We start from the raw sequence: 18,740 nt of genomic DNA, 5'->3' as shown, positions 1-18,740 counted from the left end.
GAGCATGCATATTCAATGACTTGAAGAATTTTGAGCCGTTTGTTGTCGTTCTTTTTTCCGTTCTTCTGAATTCCTGTTAATCTCGGAGCGGACGATGTCATTTGCGTCTTCACTCAGTGGCGAGGCTCCATCCGGATCTGATGATCCGAAGGGACGAGTTTCTCCCGTGACATTCGCTCTCGAAAGTCAGCGCCATGAGATTTGTTAATAAAAAGAAGGGGGGAGACACGATCCGGCGGCTCATGCCGGATCCGAAACTCATAGTGACAGGTCACCTAAATACTCTCACAATTAGGAGGACCGTGAGGATGAAAGAAGAAAAGTTCCCGGCGATGATAGTTTCTTCGAAATATTGTGGTACTTGTAAATTTATTTGGATAATTGGAATTATCGTGTACTACATAGTTGCATATATTCATTCATTCTGCGCTTTTTTCTCCCTTTTTTTCTTCAAGTCTAACGGAAATAATATTGAACAATAACGAGGAGGGGGGGGGGGCAGGTGGGGAGAGAGAAACTAAAGAAATAAATTGAACTCGATTGAACACTGAAACTTCATTGTACAGTAATAAACGGTGGAAACAATTTAGCGAACTATTAAACATACGAACGCAGTGATTTTTATCATCGTACAACTCTGATACAGTCTGACTTTCGTACTTGATTTTTATTTCCGCTTATTTCGTTATTTCTGTTTGTTTGTTTTTTTTCCCACTTCATACACGCTTTTGAAAAATGGTTAAAAATTTTCGTGACCAGATGAGAAAAACGCTGTAACGAACAACCGGTGAAAGAAGCGAGTGTACGTGAATGTAACGAGTCATTTGCCGAGAACACAAAACCGCAGTAACACTCGTAAGTTAGTCGAGATCGTACAATGTCTATTAACAAATATACAGAAACGTCGTATATATAAGTAGTCATATGCTGTACACATTATACGTATTGATTCAATATTTTTTTCTTCACAATATACGTACTCTCGAAGAACATCGTCCTGTTCTCAAGTGCTTCGGAGATGGAACAAACTCGTAATTCACTCACTCGTTATTCCTCACACTCTTGAATATTCGGTTAGAATCCGAAGTATTAGTCATTCGATGGAGCAGTATCACTTATGTCGAAGGGTGTGATTGGTTTTGTAATATTTCAATTGAAGTTTCATCAGAAATAGAAATAAGCATTTTGGGTGTAAAAGATACAACGGTATCTACAAAATTGATTGGGGAAAAACGGAAGAATGAAAACTATCGTGTTTGTAATAAGTTTAAAACTTCCGGTAAGATTTTTGCACCGAATTGTCGAAAAAGTTTCGAAATAAATCTTACTAGCCGCTGATATTAATTTGTATTCCCCGACGAATTCGTCACTGTTGTCTCTTCCATTTATCCCTTCTTAAAATTCATTTCTCATTTATCCCTTTCGACGTTGTTCAACGTCAAGCGAAATATTACATTTCTCCATGCTTCGAAACTAATAAATTCTTAAACTTTTACTTCTCTGATTCTCTTTCTTCTCCAGCAAGGCGTATTTCACGTAGGTCACTAGATCTTTATTCAATGATCCTTGTGAAACGTTGATCTTGACCTGTAGCGATTGATAAACGGTGATTTCTCTCTCTTTCTCTCTCTCTCTCTCACGCTTCTTTCGATTAGTATTTTCTTATAGGCATAGATGACTTGTAAGGATCGAAACGATCGTAGGATGGTGCTGTTCCCGGTGCTGCTAATCCTCCTATCGATTGAATTGGCCCTCCCTGGTACATCGGTGGACCCGGATGTCTCAAACCGCTTCCCATGCTACTAGAATTACTCCATCTATTTATAACAGTCACAATAACGAAAATCATCATCGATAATAAATGAATTAATCATCAAAATTATGAAAATTCATTGTTTTTCTTTTTAACGTTAATAAAATAAAAATTTTCATTTACAATAGTCGAAATAATGCGTTGTTATTAGTGAAACTGTATCGATCAGAGTAATATCCATTACTTCGTCGGGAACCCGACATTTTTTCGCTCCATTGAGCAGCACAGGACAAAAATACGCTGTACGTTTTGTATCATGATTGAAATATCAAATCTTTTCTCTTTTTTTGCTTAGAGAGAAATTTTGTTAAGTATTTGTTCTTTTGGAACTGATCAATTGATTTATTATCGAGTTCAGCAAAGGATAGTCAACGAAAAAAATGATATTGAAAGTTGTAACATAGGAATGATGAGGAATACTTTTCCTACATTATTTCCCAAATTCATATGTTTGTTTGATGAGGGGTTAGAGCTTGAATGTACCCCAGAATTTTTGACGGTAGGAGAAAAAAAATCCGACATTATTCACGGAAAAAACATTTAGCACGATTTTACCTATTGACGTTGTCCGAAGAGCGACTGCTCCAGCTAGATGGTTCGTTTCGAGGATCGCGAGGTCCGCTGCTTTGTACGGAATTGAATGATTTAGTGGACGGTGGTCCAGAGTGCCATCCGCTAGGTGCACGATTACTGTCGCCGTATCGGCTCTCACCTATTGGAACAACAGAGTCGAACGTGAGAAAGAAACAAAAGAAAGATAAACAAAACAATCAAATAAATGATTGCACGAAAAGGACAAAAAGAGAACGGAAAAAGATCAATCGATTGCGGGTACAACTTGCTACAATAAAACTCAATCGTTTTGCGGTATCGACAAATGTCTGTTTTTATTTGATTATCATAACAAATACACGATTAGGATAGCGAATTACAATATTGCCATTTTTAATCTCATTCGTTTGACGTATAAAAGATTCTTTAACGCTATCGGGTCACAATTTGTACCGTAGCGAGGTCGCGTTAGTAAAACATACTTTTTATATGATGATCGTATTTTCTCTCATTTTGTTTCTTTTCTTTTGCTTTCTTCAACAATTACTATAAACTGCCAACATTTGCCTGTCCCGTAACGCGATTAGAGTGTTTTTGGAATGCTTTTACCGTTTTAACGAAAAAAAAAGAGAAAAAAAAACGAAGGGAAAATAATAGAGGGAAACAAGGAACACTATGATTGCATTTCACTATGTCCGTATTTCGCGCAAACGACGGCCAGATTTGGAGCACATACGAATCTTTTCGATCGCCAATTGACTTTGATCGCTGTACTTACGAGGTGCACTGGATCCCGGTGGCTTCGAACTCTCGGTATAACGAGCATGGCTGTCTCTGCTACTTCTGTGCGATTCTGGCTCTGATCTTCGAACCTCACGCTCACGACCGTAAGTTGTCGTAGTTGGACGCTCGTATCTGCTTCAAACATAAATCACCCAACGTTATTATTGACAAGGCGAGAAAATTTTATTTTCTCCCATTCATTTTTCCTTTGAATACTTCTCCTTCGCGAAACAATGAACCAACTAACCGTTCTTTAACTTGACGAGAATCGATCGATGACGACGGTGTCGGAAGAGCTTCGCGGCGAACAATCACCTCCCTTCCCCGCGATACTTCCGGGAAGGTTTCTGGTCGGCTGCTTCGCGATGAGAATTCTGTGCCTCGCTTGAAATCCTTTTTCAGTGTCAGATCTTGTGTTGATCTGGTAAAAAAAAAAACAATAATTATTCATTACTTTTGTGTTGTTCAATTTATTTAATTAAAACCGAATTCTATACTTTTATATTTCAACAATTTACTTTACATTACACCGAAAAGAAATCGCGCTCTTAGAATAATCGTGGAAGATCCTCAGCTCAACGAATTTTTTACTCATGAGGATTGGCTAATTTTTGTTCGAAATTTCAAGCTACGAGAAAAGTGAGCAAACTTAATTCATGTACAAGATTTTACCCAATGATAAATGTTACCACGACAGATGAATAAGTTTAGAAAATATAGTTTTTATAAAAATATATCAGATGAACAGAAACTCGGAAAAATTATAGTATTTTCATTACCTAGTAGAGTCATATCTGGAAGGTGGCGAGGAATCTAGCCGCCGGTCGGATACTCTGTCGAGAATTTCGGGACGTCTGTCAGCAACACGATCAGGACTGTGTCTGCGACTGTGCTCAGCTGCGATACGTTTGCGATCGGGTTCGACGTACAGATCGCGAGGATCCCTGCGATCGCTCGATGTTCTTTTGATGGAAGGTGGTGGCGGAGCTCGTCTGCTCTCTTCGAGACGCATTTGTTGTCTCTTCAATTCGAGTCTTTCGCGTTCCAATTTTTCACGCTCGAGTTTTTGACGTTCGCGTTCGAGTCTGAGCAGCTCAGCTTTCTCTTGTTCAATCTTCTCGCGTTCCCGTCGCAGTTTCTCGCGCTCACGCTCCAATCGAGCAGCTTCGTCTCTTTGACGACGCTCGATCTCACGCTGTCGTTCAACGTCTTCGCGGCGTCTTCTCTCTTCCTCTCTCAGCAACCATTCCCTCTGCCTTAGTCTCTGGCGTTCTCGTTCTTCCTAGATTTTTCAATGGAAATAAAACTTGAGTATACGCTCGCGGTTAGCGACGTTAAAACATCAATTTAAATTAAGCATCATCGAAAAAACTGATTCAACCAATTTAAGAAATTTATAACTTGAAAATAAAATGTGGTTGGCTACTTCAGTCTCGTCCCGGTATTGCGTGTTTTAACTTGTACTTTCACTTTCCGATAAAAAGTTCCAATTTTATGGCATAAAATATAACATTTTTTTCACTTTTTGAATAATGTGACAAAAAGTGAAGCAATGGACAAAAATAAACAAAATAAAATTTCTCAATACGTTGTTTAAAAAAGTTGACAGCTTCGATTTTCACGAAGAATGAAATTTAACGTTTTTTGCTTTTCGAAACGAGGCAAAATGTCACGACGGAGCGACACAGAAATATCTAACCCTTATTTTTGCAAAAGTCAGTACGTCATCACGTCTCCTGCGTTCTCGACTGCGAGATCTTGAGTGCGAACGATGATGATCCCAAGTTCTAATGCGTTTGTCGTCACGTTTTCCCCTTTCGCTCTCAGGTTTCTTGCTCGTTGATTTGGTCGAACGTGTGTCAGCATCCTTCGTAGGATCTTCCTTCTTGTCTGTACCACCATCGATTTTCTTTTCGTCCGTTGCCCCTTCACCCTTCTCGTCCGTTTTCTTAGCTGTCAAAATTCATGAAAACATTTTTACTTTACCAGAAATTTAAGAGCGAAATCGAGCTTTATTTTTGAATCAATATCAACCTTTTCAACTTACCAGTTTCAGTGCCTTTTTCGTCAACGTCCTTCTTAACATCTTTGTCTTTCTTTTCCGACGATTCGTGACCATCTTTTCCTTTCGCATCTTTTTCTTCTTTTTTCTCTACTTTGCCGTTATTCGAATCCCTTTTACGCATGTGTCCCTGCTGCGAATCGCCCTTCGCCTGGAAAAAAATTTAAAAATGATTGCTTTCATTCTTTCTATATGCAACCAATATTTTTGTTTCCATTTCCCTCGTGTCGATAGTGTTTGTAAGTTTTGAACCGAAAAAAAATTGCACAAGATTTATCATGAATCAATTGAGTTTTGTGACATTTGAGACAACGATTGTCGCCAAATTTCTTCGAACCCCAATCATGTCAGACTCGTACCATGCTTTTTTTTTTTTATTGATTCAGTAGTATTTAAAGAAATGAAATTTCGGACAATTGTTGTGATTATTCGTTGTAACAAGTTTCGTAAAAAAGCCAATATTAAAAATATTTCACATAACCTCTTGAGAAAGTTTGTTAAAAAAAATAACAGATGAATGAGAGTCCGTGCTTTCGAACAAATGACGATAAAGCATAGAATTGGAATTTCATGTTCATTAATCGAATACTTTTAATGAAAATTGTCGGTAAATCCATTTCCTCCAACATGTAATAAAAAATCTCCACTTAATTCTGAGATTCCATTAAAACTATGATGAATTCTAAACTAATTTATTCATGCCTTATCCATCGTTTGTTTTGTTCTCAAGTGTACTAATTTACCTTTTCAACAGAAATCACACGACCATGAAGTTCGGTACGATGCAAGTGTTGAATACACTTGGCTGCATCTTCGCTGGTCGACATAGTAACGTAGCCATAGCATCGAGCACCCGGTGTTCTTGCATTGGTTACAACTTTGGCCCCAATGACTTTTCCATATTTTGAGAATATTTGTTTCAAGTCAGTGGCACGAGTGGTGGACGAAAGTCCGGATACCCACAAATTCCGACTACTGGCATTTGCCGGGCTCGATTGGGTAGTTTTCTTATCTAAAAAATAGTTTTTAAACATAGAAAATATCGATTAGATAAAAAAAAAACAACAACAATTCTATTGTCATTAACCTTTGCAGGACGGGTCTGGTCGAAATATCGAATAGTTTGCACAAATTTCGTGTGAAAAAAACTCGATTTCAACGTAAAAATCCCCGTCCTTAAAAGATTAAAAAAAAAGTAGAAAAAATTTTCTATAGAATTCTTACCCTTTTCATCTCTCTTTGGTCCCTTATTGTTGGAGTCCCCACTGTAAATAAGTCTGATTTAGTAAGTACAATAATTTGAATGTATGAAAAAAATATAAATTTGCCTTTTCATTTGCATATGAAAAATATAAACTTCTAACTGCTCCCTTAATACCCAGACCTCAATAATTATCTCTGCAATTATGTTAAGGCACACCAAATTTGGCTAGCAACTTTTCGTTTTCAGTCTAATTACAATGTATTAACGTATTGTTTTATTTCTTTTCTTCTATTTAATTAATGATTTAAGTATCCATTTATTATTTTTCATTTCGGCACACGCGTTACAAGTTTATTCACACCGTTGCACCAAAGTCACAAATAGGAATTAAAGAGTTGGCTTTCCTCTGGCTGGTATTTGTACTTCTCCGTTGGGTGCACGTGTGTTACTTTGTCGAATGTGAGAGAAGTTTGTCTCGAGGCTGACACATTTTGAGAGGAACGCGCCTTCGAAAGGAGCGTGTACCCTCAGGACGTAACGCTGACGTCGTTTCAGGATTTCGCACATCTTCTCACATGGAAATTACGCTCATATTTCATTGTTATGTTACTTTTTTGTATCTTCGAGCCACGACGAAGAAAATTGTCCTTCAACGCGTAAAGCTGCTACCAACAACGCGAGCCTCATTTTACATCTTTTCATTTTCTAGTTCGTATTTTCTGCATTACTTCGAAATCTTTTATTGCGATTGAAAATTTCGGGATCCCCCGGGATGCTTGCCATCACGAGATTTCCAGAGATTCAGACATAGACTGAGACAGAGAGGAAGAGAAAGAGAAAAACGTGTGTATATGAATTTTTTACATGTATATATACACACACACACACACAAAGATGCAGAGGATCCTCCACAGTGCGAAGTCTGGACCATCGTATCGTTGAATCACGTTGAACGATGCCGTTTAACGATATCTAAACTTCATTAATCGTACAAACCAAAAAATCAAAAATGTACACAATTCGTTTAGCGTTCGTCTTATTTACCGATGCTCCGAGACATTCTCTCTCTCTCTCTCTCTCCTGTATTCACCGCGTACAAAAGTTTGCTAGCCAATTTCTTCCATTCTTAACATAGTTTCCAGAGTTAAGAATTGCAGTCTTAGCTCGACGGAGTCGGGATTAATTCGTGGCTCCATCGCACGTGGATAAATACATATGTAGACATACATATATATATTTTTTTAAATATATATATATGTGCTTTTTCGTTCAATAGCAAAAAGAAAGAAAGAAGAGAGAGAAAGGGGTGAAAAACGTGATTGGAATAAGGTTTTTGGATATGAGAAAGTGATCTTGCGTGTAAACTTGTCGAATTAATCGATCTTGGGGGGAAGCGTTGTCCGAGAACTGTGTTACATCCAGGTCGGGTGAGACGTAATCCAATGGAAGCACATCGCTTAGTTGAGGGTAACGTGACTTTTGTTTTGGATTTTTTGATAATTTTTTTTGTTTTGTTTTTTTTTTTTTTTTACTGTTTCGTCGTACCACCGTTTAGCAATGTGAGACCAACCTCTTGCCTCCATCGCCACCGTCCAGCTTGCTCTTGATCCCTGCGTTAGAGTTGGACGAGTTGACATCCTTGTTGCTGGACCCGCCGTCAGCTCTGCTGCTCCCTTTAGTGTCGACCTTCTTGTTATCTTCGTTTCTCTTCTTAGCTCCTCCATCTGCGGGGACAATCAAGGTAGCAACAGTGGTCACTCTCTGTACGAGCCAGGCTTTTGTTTTGTTTTTTTTTTATTTTTGATTTTCGATTGTTTTTTTTTTATATATTTTTTTTGTTTGTTTTTAATTCTCTCCGGTCGATCGACTTTCCAAGTCGTTGGACCGCAAATCGCCCTAGAAATAAATACTGTTTTTGTTTTGTTTTTTTTTCTTGTTTCAGGGCGAATCTTCGAAGCTCTCTCGTTCTCTGAGGAGTCCGAGTGTTGTTGGAGAGTGAAGAAAAACGCCCCCGTGTGTATTCTCGTAATTGCCCCCAATGGAATGGAAAGAAGAGAAGAGAAGACACCTATTCGGCGGTTATTCCTATGTGACTTGGGACTAGCTGCTGCTGAAGCACGAGGATGTTGGCCCGATGACGAGAGACGAACGCTGTTCCGTTGCTACGACGACGAATTCTCGATGTTCTCTCGTCGCTTAAACACGCACGCACACACAGAGACTCTCTCACATGCGCGTACATACGTCCATACACACACGCACTCACACGTCGTTTGATGAAAAACTGGCAATGGGCGAAAAGAGCTTCGCTTCTGGAACGAGCTTTTTCATTTGGTACTTTTTTTTTGTTTCTAATTTATTATTTGTTTTGTATCTGCTGATGATGTGTGTGCGTGCGTGTTCGACCCATTGATCCGATGACGCGACTACGACGAATTGTAGACGATTTCTTGCTGAGGTGATGACGATTCCTGCAATAGTTAGGGAAAGCACTCGATCCCTGCTCATAAAGCCTCGCGGAGAAAGACGTAACAACAGCTTCAAACTCGTCTCCCCATCTCGTTATCGTTGCTCATGCAGGCATGTGTGCGCGTCTATCTGTGCCTGCGTACGGACATCGTCGATCGATTCGAATGAAGCCATTCGTTCGAGGTTCGATGAACTCGTGCGCGGTCAGCTCGCACACAAACACGCACACACACGTACACGTTTATAAAGAGTTTGCAAAAAGTACGTTGACAACTGCGACGATGAAGGTTGGGACTCCACCCGAAATGTGATGCTTGATGTGAGAACAAAATAAAGAGAGAGAAAAGAAAACATAAGATCGAAACTTGCAGTACTCTCTCGATGATTTCTTCTGTAAATGATATTTTACTCGGTGTTAACGATGATCCATCGATGCTCTATGCGGCAGTCATAATTAATTTAATTTCAATTGAATTTTTTGCTATCGTAAACTAACTTAAGGACTATAGTGATTTGTTTTTTTTTTATCTTTGGTTTGTTTGTATGTTTTTATACGTGGCTTGGAGAACGTTGAATTCCGTGATGATTGAGCCGAGCGAGTTTATCCACTCGAATCTCTGCCTTTACCGTATTCTAGTTGGTACGATCCGCGCTGTCGTATTTCGGGAATATCGCTGTTGAGTTGTTCTACCACGTCTCTGCTCTGTGAAATTTGTCGACTTGCCTCACGGTATTGGAACAGCATACGCGCACACCCTTCGCGAATCCGGGGTGGACTCTCTCCTCGAGGAGAAAACTCGGGGCTACGACTTCGAAGATTCACCATACGGATTACCGTACGCCGCAGCATCGATAGGTCGTTGCGTTGTCTACTCTTCAACGTTCCTTGTTTGAACGTTTTCTCTTTTAATTCGCCAGCTCAACGAACTTTCTTGTTCTTGATGCAGCGCTTCGTTGCTTTTTTCATTTCTCATGTTTTTTTTTCTCTTTTTTTTTTTACTTACCCTCACATTTAAACACGTAAATATCGCATTATCGAGTGTACCTATGCTTCCAATTTCTTATTCGACTAATCCTTATTTGTAACGAAAATGAAACCCAACAAACAAAATATCTGTGCTCGAATAAACAATAATGACTTACCCTTCTGCCTGACGTGAGTCTCCGTCTGGAAAAAATAATGAAAATTTCTCAAATTCACGATTGAAATGTGAAAAAAATACTGAATTTTTTATTGAAATTCGGTTAAATATGGATTCAATGGAATAAGAATTCCAAGAATTCATTTATTTCTTTTCACGGCTGATTCTTAATCATTTCGTGTTCCACACGTCACAAAATACTCAGATAGAGATCGACTGAAAAGTATTTTCGTGCAATTCTGTTGATAACGATCAAGTTTGACATAACTCCAAAAATTGTGAATATACAAATTTTAATTTATAAAATTTAAATAACACATTCAAATAACTTACGGACAAAACGGTAAATTTTCATGAGGAAAAAAAATAAATTTACATACCTCCTCAGCAAGGAGGTTCTCTTCGTCTTCTCCAATCGTGAGATTTATAGAGTCTTCGTTGTCGATTCCATTTGCCTCGATAGAGCTGTTGGTTAAAGGTGCAGGAGTAGGTGCTGGAGTAGTTGGAGTGACAACAGGTGGAGCTGGAGCTGGCAAAGCTGGAGATTCGCTTGTTTCAGTATTTCCAGAGTTCTCCTCTTCGTCCTTGTTGTCAGATTCTTTAACTTCTTCGCTAGCCTCGTTATTAACTTTTTCACTGGATTCTGCTTTGGATTCTTGAGGTTTCACAACTTTCTTCATTGCATCTTCCAGAATTACTTGTGGCTCAGACTAAATATTGTATTTCAACAAATTACAGTGGATGAGAAAACTAAAAAACATTTTCAGATAAATGATCAGTTACGTTACAATTTTCTTACATTCAGTTGTTTTTTAGCTGAATTTATCTCGTCTTCTGAAACTTTTGGAGGAGAATCTTCTTTGGACTTTGTCTCTGCGCCCTCCTGAGCATCGTTACACTCTTCTTTTGAACTGTCATGAGTGTCCATTGGCTCGTCGTGACTCGCTACTCCCGTAGCTGTCAATAATAAAAAGCAAACAGATGTAAATAAAGAAGTCATTCTCTTATTCATAACATTACTTTTTTCTCATTTCTGAACAGAGCCAATTCTCAAATGTGCGCTAAAATCTTGTTTACCACTGTTCTTACGAGGGCTAATCTTGTTGACTCCTATGCAAGGTACAATCAGAAATTCCTCTGGATTTTCACCCTCCTCCGATATAGCCTGAAAAACGTCATTCTTGTTGTACCAAGAAATCATTTTTTTTATGTTTCAAGTGGGTTTTGCATGCTTCCAGAACTCTTAATATTATATAGTACTAAATAGAGAGTAAATGTTTTCCAGTGACTTTATGAAGAACTTTAAAAAAATTATGACTTCATCTTTCTTAACTAATTTCAATACAAACATTTTGTAAATTATTTTTCAGTTTTTCCTGAATAAATCAAAAAATTTATGAAGTTCCCACACTGCATTTATGTATGTTAGAATGGAAAAATTAACTTCCGAATAAGAATGTAAGGCTTTTCACGACTCTACCTATTTGGAGCAAACATAATGTTGTTCAACAATCACCTTTTCATATACTTCATCAATGATAAAAACAAAGACAATATTCATGAGTTTGAAATTTTTCTTTTCAATTCATTATTATTAAATACTTGATTCAATTATTTGTTTAAATAAAATGGGTTTACAGGCTTCGAACCGGTTGATTTGTTTAAAAATAATAGTAAAATCGTTTGTAGGTGCAGAGAAGAAAACGTATGAAAAACATTTTATACAGCTATTTTTCCCTATATTGGATTATTATACTCAAAATTATTGTACATGGGTAGAATTAAAAAATTCAAAAGATTCAAAAAAAAAGTTTAATTTGTGGCATGCATCTGCAAAATATTTTTAAGTTATTAGAATTTTCAATTATATCATTCACTGCATTGCCTAAAAAAAAAATTTTGTGATTTCCAACAATGAAAACTTATAGTTTGTTTACTTGCATATGGATTTTCGTATTTTTATTTTCCACCTCTCTCTCAAGTGCTCAGCATATGTTTTTCCACACAAAAAACACAAGACTCAACGGAATTCACAGTTTTCTTCTATTTCTGTAACCTCTATCTCTAACCCAAATAAATTGGCTTGTTTCCACGAAAGAAATAAGTGAATGGTGTAATTTTTTCGGTACGAGCAGCTTTGTTGAAGCTTTCTGTAACTATCGAACTTTCAAGTTTTTCAATCTCCCAAACGCGAGCACTGAATTATTTATAGATATCCGAGATTATCACTGTTTTTCATCTAGGAGTGATCGATTACGAATCGTTGGAAATCGCGATATGTACAACAACCTAATACATATATTTATGTTGTGTACTAGAATCTAGAATAAGATTATATTTCGTCATCTAGAATCACGCAGACTGGATAAGCAGATATATACAGAATTTTATTTCCACGAGAGATCCCGAGTGCCGATTGCTGAGAAAAAAAAATGAGCTCTCTATTTCCGATCTCTGTTGATTATTTGACTATAGAGTCTCGATGGAAACAAGAGCCACAAGTGACGCAGCGTCATTTCGACGTGTACACAGGTATGTTGAAAAAAATTGCAAGTACGTCCAGAAATTTTCGTGAAACGACGATGTTTCTTCCCGCGTAAAGGATTCTCTTACTATGCATGTGTGCGAAAAAAGGGGTTTCATCGTTGTCAACGAAAAAAATCATATTTGATTTCGTTTACGTTGCTGGCATGTATATATTCGTGTCTTCGTTGAAAGTTGTTCTGAATCGGCAAGACGTGTCGGCGAAGGGATCAATAGGGTTAAAATGGCGTCCGAAAAACCACGCGACGCCCATGTACGGTTGTGTATGCATGTGCCGAAATGGAAAGATTGATAGGGAGAACACACGAGGAATATAATGGAGAAAATGTGGACGAAAATAGTAACGACAATTACCTTGGAGAGACGCTCAAGAAGAGCAGCTTTGTTGCCGGTCTTGTCAAGACCACGTCTTTCGAGCTCCGTTTTGAGATCGATAACGCGTAGTTCGGTCAACTTTTTACCGTCGGTATCGGCCATTATCCCTCTTTTCGACAAAGTCTCGCGGCTCAACTAAACTTTGTACGTAACACCCTCACCGGCGTTACTTAGCCGTCCAACGAACAATGATATATTTTCCTACGTTCTTTTCACGCCAACACTACGCTCGAAATCAGCTCGATGTTCGCACGAATCACACACATACGCGATATCTGCACCATATGCTGACGAATGAACAAAAAATCGTACGAACACCAAAGTTGTAAATTTTTAACGCATCCTACACGAAAGAGTGGAATGGAAGTTTCCGTCGCAAGGAAACGTCGAGCAATACGATGTACAAAGGAGATTGTTAGACGAAAAAAAGAGGGGGCAGTGATTAGCCTGTCACGTATCTACTACTGCTGCAGTTTTAACAAGGCCTACCAATCAGCGTTCGTAAAAATCATAGGCGTCATAGGCAACTAGTAGTGGGGACTTTTTTCTTGATTTTTCATCACGAGATGTCGCTGCACGCAAATTCTCTACTTGCCTTGCCATTTGCCACGTTCATCGAATCATGTATGTTTCCAAAAGATGAAAGGATATTTTCATATTTACACGTAGATTCTCCAATTTCACGTGAAAAACTATTCGAATTACAATGTCGAGAAAGATATTCGTTACCGTTGGAACTACGAAATTTGATAATTTGATAACTACTGTCACCAGTTCGGCGGTTTTAGAGGTGACTGTGCTGTTCACGTTTATTCATCGTTTTTAATGTTAATTCAAACCTTGCTGTTTGAATTGAGCTTCCACCTTGAGCATTATTATTGTTCAAAGAGTCAAATTTCTATAAATAATATATTTATCATAATAATAATTTCCATTAATGTTTACATATTCCAGGAACTTAATAAGCGTGGTTACAATCACTTGACATTGCAAATCGGTAATACGACACTAAAGCCTGACTGCACACCACGCCACGGTTTTCAAACAATTGAATTTTTTACCTTAAAACCGACAATAAAAGAATATGTGAAATCTGCGGATTTAGTTATAAGTCATGCCGGTGCTGGCAGTTGTCTGGAAGCCCTCGGAGAGCTTAAACCCTTGATAGTTGTTACCAATGATCTTTTGATGGACAATCATCAACTGGAACTTGCGCAGCAGTTGTACAAAGACGGTCATCTTTATTATTGCACTTGTAGCAATCTTCACAAACTCATAGCATCGATGGATTTAACAAAACTCAAACCGCTGATTCGTGACAGCAGAAAAATTGCTAATCAAATTGACAAACTTATGGGCTTCTGATACAAAATCTTTCAATGATCAAATTATTCTTCAACATTCTCATAGAGTATTTTGATACTATGAACATAACTGAGCTTTTAATTTTTTTTATTCAAAAGTTATACCAGATTTTGCATTTATCAAATTTTGTATATGATGAGTGAATTGATTTTATAATTCATTGGCAGTTCATAGTCTACGAGAAGCAGAACTTTGATCATCAACACAATACTTATTTTGCATGAGTTTGAGAAATTGGTTAAATTTCGTTGTATCATATGAACACGTGAGAGTACTCGTATTACTAAGAACTTTTGATAAATTGAAAAATATCCGTTATAAAGTGTGGTTTAAAAGAACGTAAAATTTTTCGTGTTAGGCTATAACGGCTTTATTCAATAATTAACATGATTTACAATAAGCGTATGTATTGTATTTAAACAATGGTGAATAGAAATATGCTCTGAGGAAAAGTATGAAAAAAAGGTTTTGGCAATGTGAAGCAACAGTTTAAAGTCCCGGACGGTACAGGCTACGCCTCAGGATGTATGAGACTCGGATACACGATAAAAATCGAATAATTAATGGTATTCATCATTTGATGCGATAGGTCGTTCTGCAATGAGTGTACGAGAGTAAAGTCAAGTGAAGGCAAATTCACGTTTTTTCTCTTGAACGTTTTTATAGATAAAATCCGTGCGTTAAACACGTTCACATTTCGATTAGAATAATTTATTATGGATTTCCAATAATTTCAACATCCGTATTTTTCTTTCATTCTCATTATCTTTTTTTGTTTCTCCTTTATCGTAGCTTTCTCGTCACAGTACAGATTATAGGTTTAGTGATAATTTTTATCGTTTTTTTTGTTTTGTTTCTTTTCTTCGAAGATACACGGACATGGAGAGAAACTACATAATTTTACAGAACATTTTTCTTTCTTTCTTGAATTTATTTGCTAACGAGTCCGAGACGGGTCATTTCCTTCAATAATTCACGACCCATTTGTGCAGGACTTCGCGTTACTATAACACCCGCCTGAAAGTTGAAAATTTCGACATTATTTCGCTTACAATACACTTTTTCAACATTTTTAATCATTAAATATCTTGCATAAGTATTCTCCTAGTTATATGGCTTTAACAAACGTGTTTCGGATTTGGAGTAAATGCGAGAATATTTGTTTATTCGTAAATTTGTCCAAAAGTTTACCTTTTCAAGAGCAAGAATTTTATCTTGTGCTCCACCTTTTCCTCCAGAAATGATAGCTCCGGCGTGACCCATTCTACGGCCCGGAGGAGCAGTGACACCAGCAATGAAGGAAACTACGGGCTTTGCCTTCGCTCCCTATAATTGAAACAATCAAAAACAACAAGAGAATAAATACGAATTTTATCACTATCAGACTCATTTAATATCGATTATTTGATTTCTATTTTTTCAAAATTCCTGCATTCGTAAGGTTTGATCATGACTTTGGCTTTGTTCTGAAGGCCCACAAAAATATCGAATTACTTTTCTGATCGTTGTCTGTCAATGTGTGGGTCGCTGGAATTGGGAACGGGATTTAGGTATCAAATAACTTGAAATGGCAACCAACAGTGTTATGCTCGATGAGGTATTCCGCAGCAGACTCCTCGGCACTACCACCGATCTCGCCGATCATGATAATACCGCTGCAATCCGGATCGGCCAGAAAAACTTCAAGGCAATCGATGAAATCAGTACCATTGAAAGGATCTCCACCAATACCTACACACAGGGTTTGTCCAAGTCCGGTCTGAAAAATACAAAAACAAATAGTACGTTTGCAATTTTAATTGTTTTTATTATTTCATTGCGATTTGAAAAATATTGATTATTCACAAAAACGTGTTTTGTTCAAATATTTAAAATGATCGGACACGTACCAATGTCGTTTGGTTTACAGCCTCATATGTCAAGGTTCCAGATCTCGAGACAATACCCACTTTTCCTCTTTGGTGAATATGTCCGGGCATAATACCGATTTTACACTGCAAAAATAATTCTGTATTCTTCATTATGTTAAAAAAGTTTGTAATTTTAATATTTGATCAATGAGACAGATTTTCAAGGCAAAATCTGTTAGTTTTTCTATAAAGAAAAAAAATTAAAATTGTCAAAGATTGTCAAAAGATAATTGTCAAGAGTAATTTCTATGAAACTTTGTGGGAAACTGAAATATCAATCGCTCGAATTAAGGTTGAATTAACAATCGAATTAACAAGAACAATAATTGGAAACCTGTTCAGGTGCTATGATTCCAGGACAATTAGGTCCTATAAGACGTGATTTGCCCTGTTCCAATAACCGCCTCTTGACCTTCACCATGTCGTGTTGAGGAATGCCCTCGGTAATGCAAACAATCAGGGGCATTTCTGCATCGAGAGCCTCCATGATTGCATTTGCAGCTGCAGGGGGAGGAACATAAATTACAGAAGCTGTTGCACCAGTGGCATCCTTTGCCTGTTGACAATAAAGCAAAATATTGTTACTCTAACGGACTGCTTTTTCTTTTGGAGTAAGTTCATGAATCATGAAAATGAAACTTGCCTCCTTGACTGTTTTAAAAACAGGTTTGCCCAAATGTTCCGTGCCTGCTTTCTTGGGGCTGACACCACCGACAACTTTGGTGCCATAATCAATCGCCTGCTGACAATGGAAAGTTCCCTGCTTTCCCGTAAAACCCTGGCATATTACTTTCGTGTTCGAGTCGATTTTCAAATTTTTTCTCGTTTGAGTGTAATTGAATCTTATCTGACTACCCAAAAGACTGGTTGGTGTCCTTGCTGTAAATGATACATAAAATTATATTCATATGTATTCTGAGCAATTACGGATACTCTTACACAATATTAAAACTGAAAATCCCATTTAAATTTCATAGTCACCTTGTATTGATTGATAATTAAATAAGAATCATGAAAAAATAATGTAGAAAATAGAAAGAGAGATGCATAAAAACAATAATCTAAATTTCAATGACATTGCATATCAGCAGCTGTCAGCGAATTAAAAATTATTTTCTTAACTGTAATTAGATCCAAATAATACAATATTAAAGTTCATCCTTCCTACTTTAAATTTACAAATTTAAAGGATTAATTAATTTTTTATAATTTGACAATATAGATTTTTATAAAGGGTCTTTAAAGAATTTCTACATAGTCTTAGAAAACATCTGGTATGTCAAAAAAGTACTTCGCTAAATTTCAACAATCCAAAATTCCATTTCATCGAAGAATTCCATATTGAAATATTGTGATGATTTGAATGTGGCCGAATTGAGCTTTGCTTTCGAGGTCAAGATCTACTCTGTGTGGCTACGATTCAACGAGGTCATGGACGTTATAAATATCTCTGACCGACAGAAACAAATAAAATTCCTTTCCAATATATACTGTAGAAAGGAATGTTAATCTTGATACACTGTATTAAAAAAATGGCGATGACCACATAAATTATGAGTAAACAATTAATTCATCAATTAACTTGGAAGGTTGACAAATAGACAGTCACAAGGTCACTGCCTATACGAATTTTCGGATTAACCTTCCTTCGACTTATATAATAATGTGTGTGTCTGTTGATAGGTGAACACGAGGGCAATATAACAGTTAATTTTAGAACAAGTGCACTGGATAAAGGAAATTTCAATTGAGAAAATTAAAAAACGAAAAATGGATGCGAGGGAGGACTGCTAAACCGTTGATGGGTACAAAGTACGAAACGGATTGTATCGTAATCGAACTAATACTGATTTAACATTAATTCTTATCAGTTCTCATTTTACAATCCAAGTCTCATTTTCGAAATTCACTCACCTGTAAATTTTGACAATGCCCTGGCAGCAACAGCCATTTTTTTATGTTAGTTAAAATAAGATGTTTCACGAAACAACCAAAATGTTTCTTACACGTAAATTAATCGTTCTACCACCCGAGTTTCATTCACCATGAGAGAGTCTCTATCTAATGTGGAAGGAACAGAAGATAGAGAGAAATCGCGAAATGGTCAAGAAACAGGGGAGAAAAATGAACAGACACACCGCACAGGGCGAGTCACACTTCTCTCTCTTTCAGCTTTTAAGAACTGTCTCTCGTGTTTACTGTGTCGATACAGATGCTCGTAGGATACATAGCATAAACTTAATTGTCATGCAAGGATAAAAAACTATACGGGAATAATATATACAACGAAGAACAGAGCGAGATTAGGCAGAGACAATAATAATGTAACGCTTTCCCGTCTAGCAATTGGAGATTGAGTTTTTTTCCTTTTATCAGTGAATATCAGAAAAACAATCTGGGCTTGTACACAAGCAACGCTGTTTTATCATTAGCGCGTCACGTTATGTATGCTATAGTACATATGTGTATGCGAACTTGACACTCAGTCATGATGAAACGGGAGCTATTCCGTAGTTTCAAT

At 37.3% G+C, this 18,740-nt stretch overlaps 3 protein-coding genes across 10 annotated transcripts; 1 reads left to right on the top strand and 2 right to left on the bottom strand.

Annotated features, from left to right (window-relative positions):
* Positions 1-350: 350 nt before the first annotated feature.
* Positions 351-13,309, bottom strand: LOC122408754 (SAFB-like transcription modulator). Of its 8 annotated transcripts, none has more exons than XM_043415754.1 (15): positions 12,924-13,309; positions 11,103-11,205; positions 10,825-10,982; positions 10,406-10,735; positions 10,027-10,051; positions 7,985-8,138; positions 6,435-6,475; positions 5,954-6,222; positions 5,196-5,361; positions 4,848-5,101; positions 3,928-4,430; positions 3,396-3,569; positions 3,144-3,283; positions 2,369-2,525; positions 351-1,799 (listed from the first exon to the last, which is right to left on the bottom strand). In XM_043415754.1, the coding sequence occupies exons 1-15, from the start codon at positions 13,044-13,046 to the stop codon at positions 1,652-1,654; spliced, it is 2,745 nt and encodes a 914-aa protein (XP_043271689.1). In that variant the 5' UTR covers positions 13,047-13,309; the 3' UTR covers positions 351-1,651. The 8 variants fall into 8 exon arrangements, with proteins under 8 accessions (XP_043271689.1, XP_043271687.1, XP_043271685.1 ...); XM_043415752.1 differs by having other exon boundaries at positions 351-1,817; positions 11,115-11,205; XM_043415750.1 differs by having other exon boundaries at positions 351-1,817; positions 12,924-13,308.
* Positions 13,310-13,406: 97 nt separating this feature from the next.
* Positions 13,407-14,761, top strand: Alg13 (Alg13 UDP-N-acetylglucosaminyltransferase subunit). Its single transcript, XM_043415759.1, has 2 exons — positions 13,407-13,734; positions 13,899-14,761. Exons 1-2 carry the CDS (start codon positions 13,651-13,653, stop codon positions 14,307-14,309), a joined length of 495 nt encoding a protein of 164 aa, XP_043271694.1. The 5' UTR covers positions 13,407-13,650; the 3' UTR covers positions 14,310-14,761.
* Scsalpha1 (Succinyl-coenzyme A synthetase alpha subunit 1) lies at positions 14,664-18,536 on the bottom strand. The gene is made up of 7 exons (XM_043415758.1): positions 18,134-18,536; positions 16,863-17,098; positions 16,554-16,775; positions 16,199-16,303; positions 15,889-16,068; positions 15,501-15,635; positions 14,664-15,326 (listed from the first exon to the last, which is right to left on the bottom strand). Exons 1-7 carry the CDS (start codon positions 18,168-18,170, stop codon positions 15,240-15,242), a joined length of 1,002 nt encoding a protein of 333 aa, XP_043271693.1. The 5' UTR covers positions 18,171-18,536; the 3' UTR covers positions 14,664-15,239.
* Positions 18,537-18,740: the final 204 nt, after the last annotated feature.

This window comes from Venturia canescens, chromosome 4 (assembly GCF_019457755.1).
Source record: "Venturia canescens isolate UGA chromosome 4, ASM1945775v1, whole genome shotgun sequence".
In the NCBI taxonomy this organism is placed as follows: Eukaryota; Metazoa; Arthropoda; class Insecta; order Hymenoptera; family Ichneumonidae; genus Venturia; species Venturia canescens.
The sequence above is the reverse complement of the archived record's forward strand: the minus strand, read 5'-3'. Positions and strand labels throughout refer to the sequence as shown.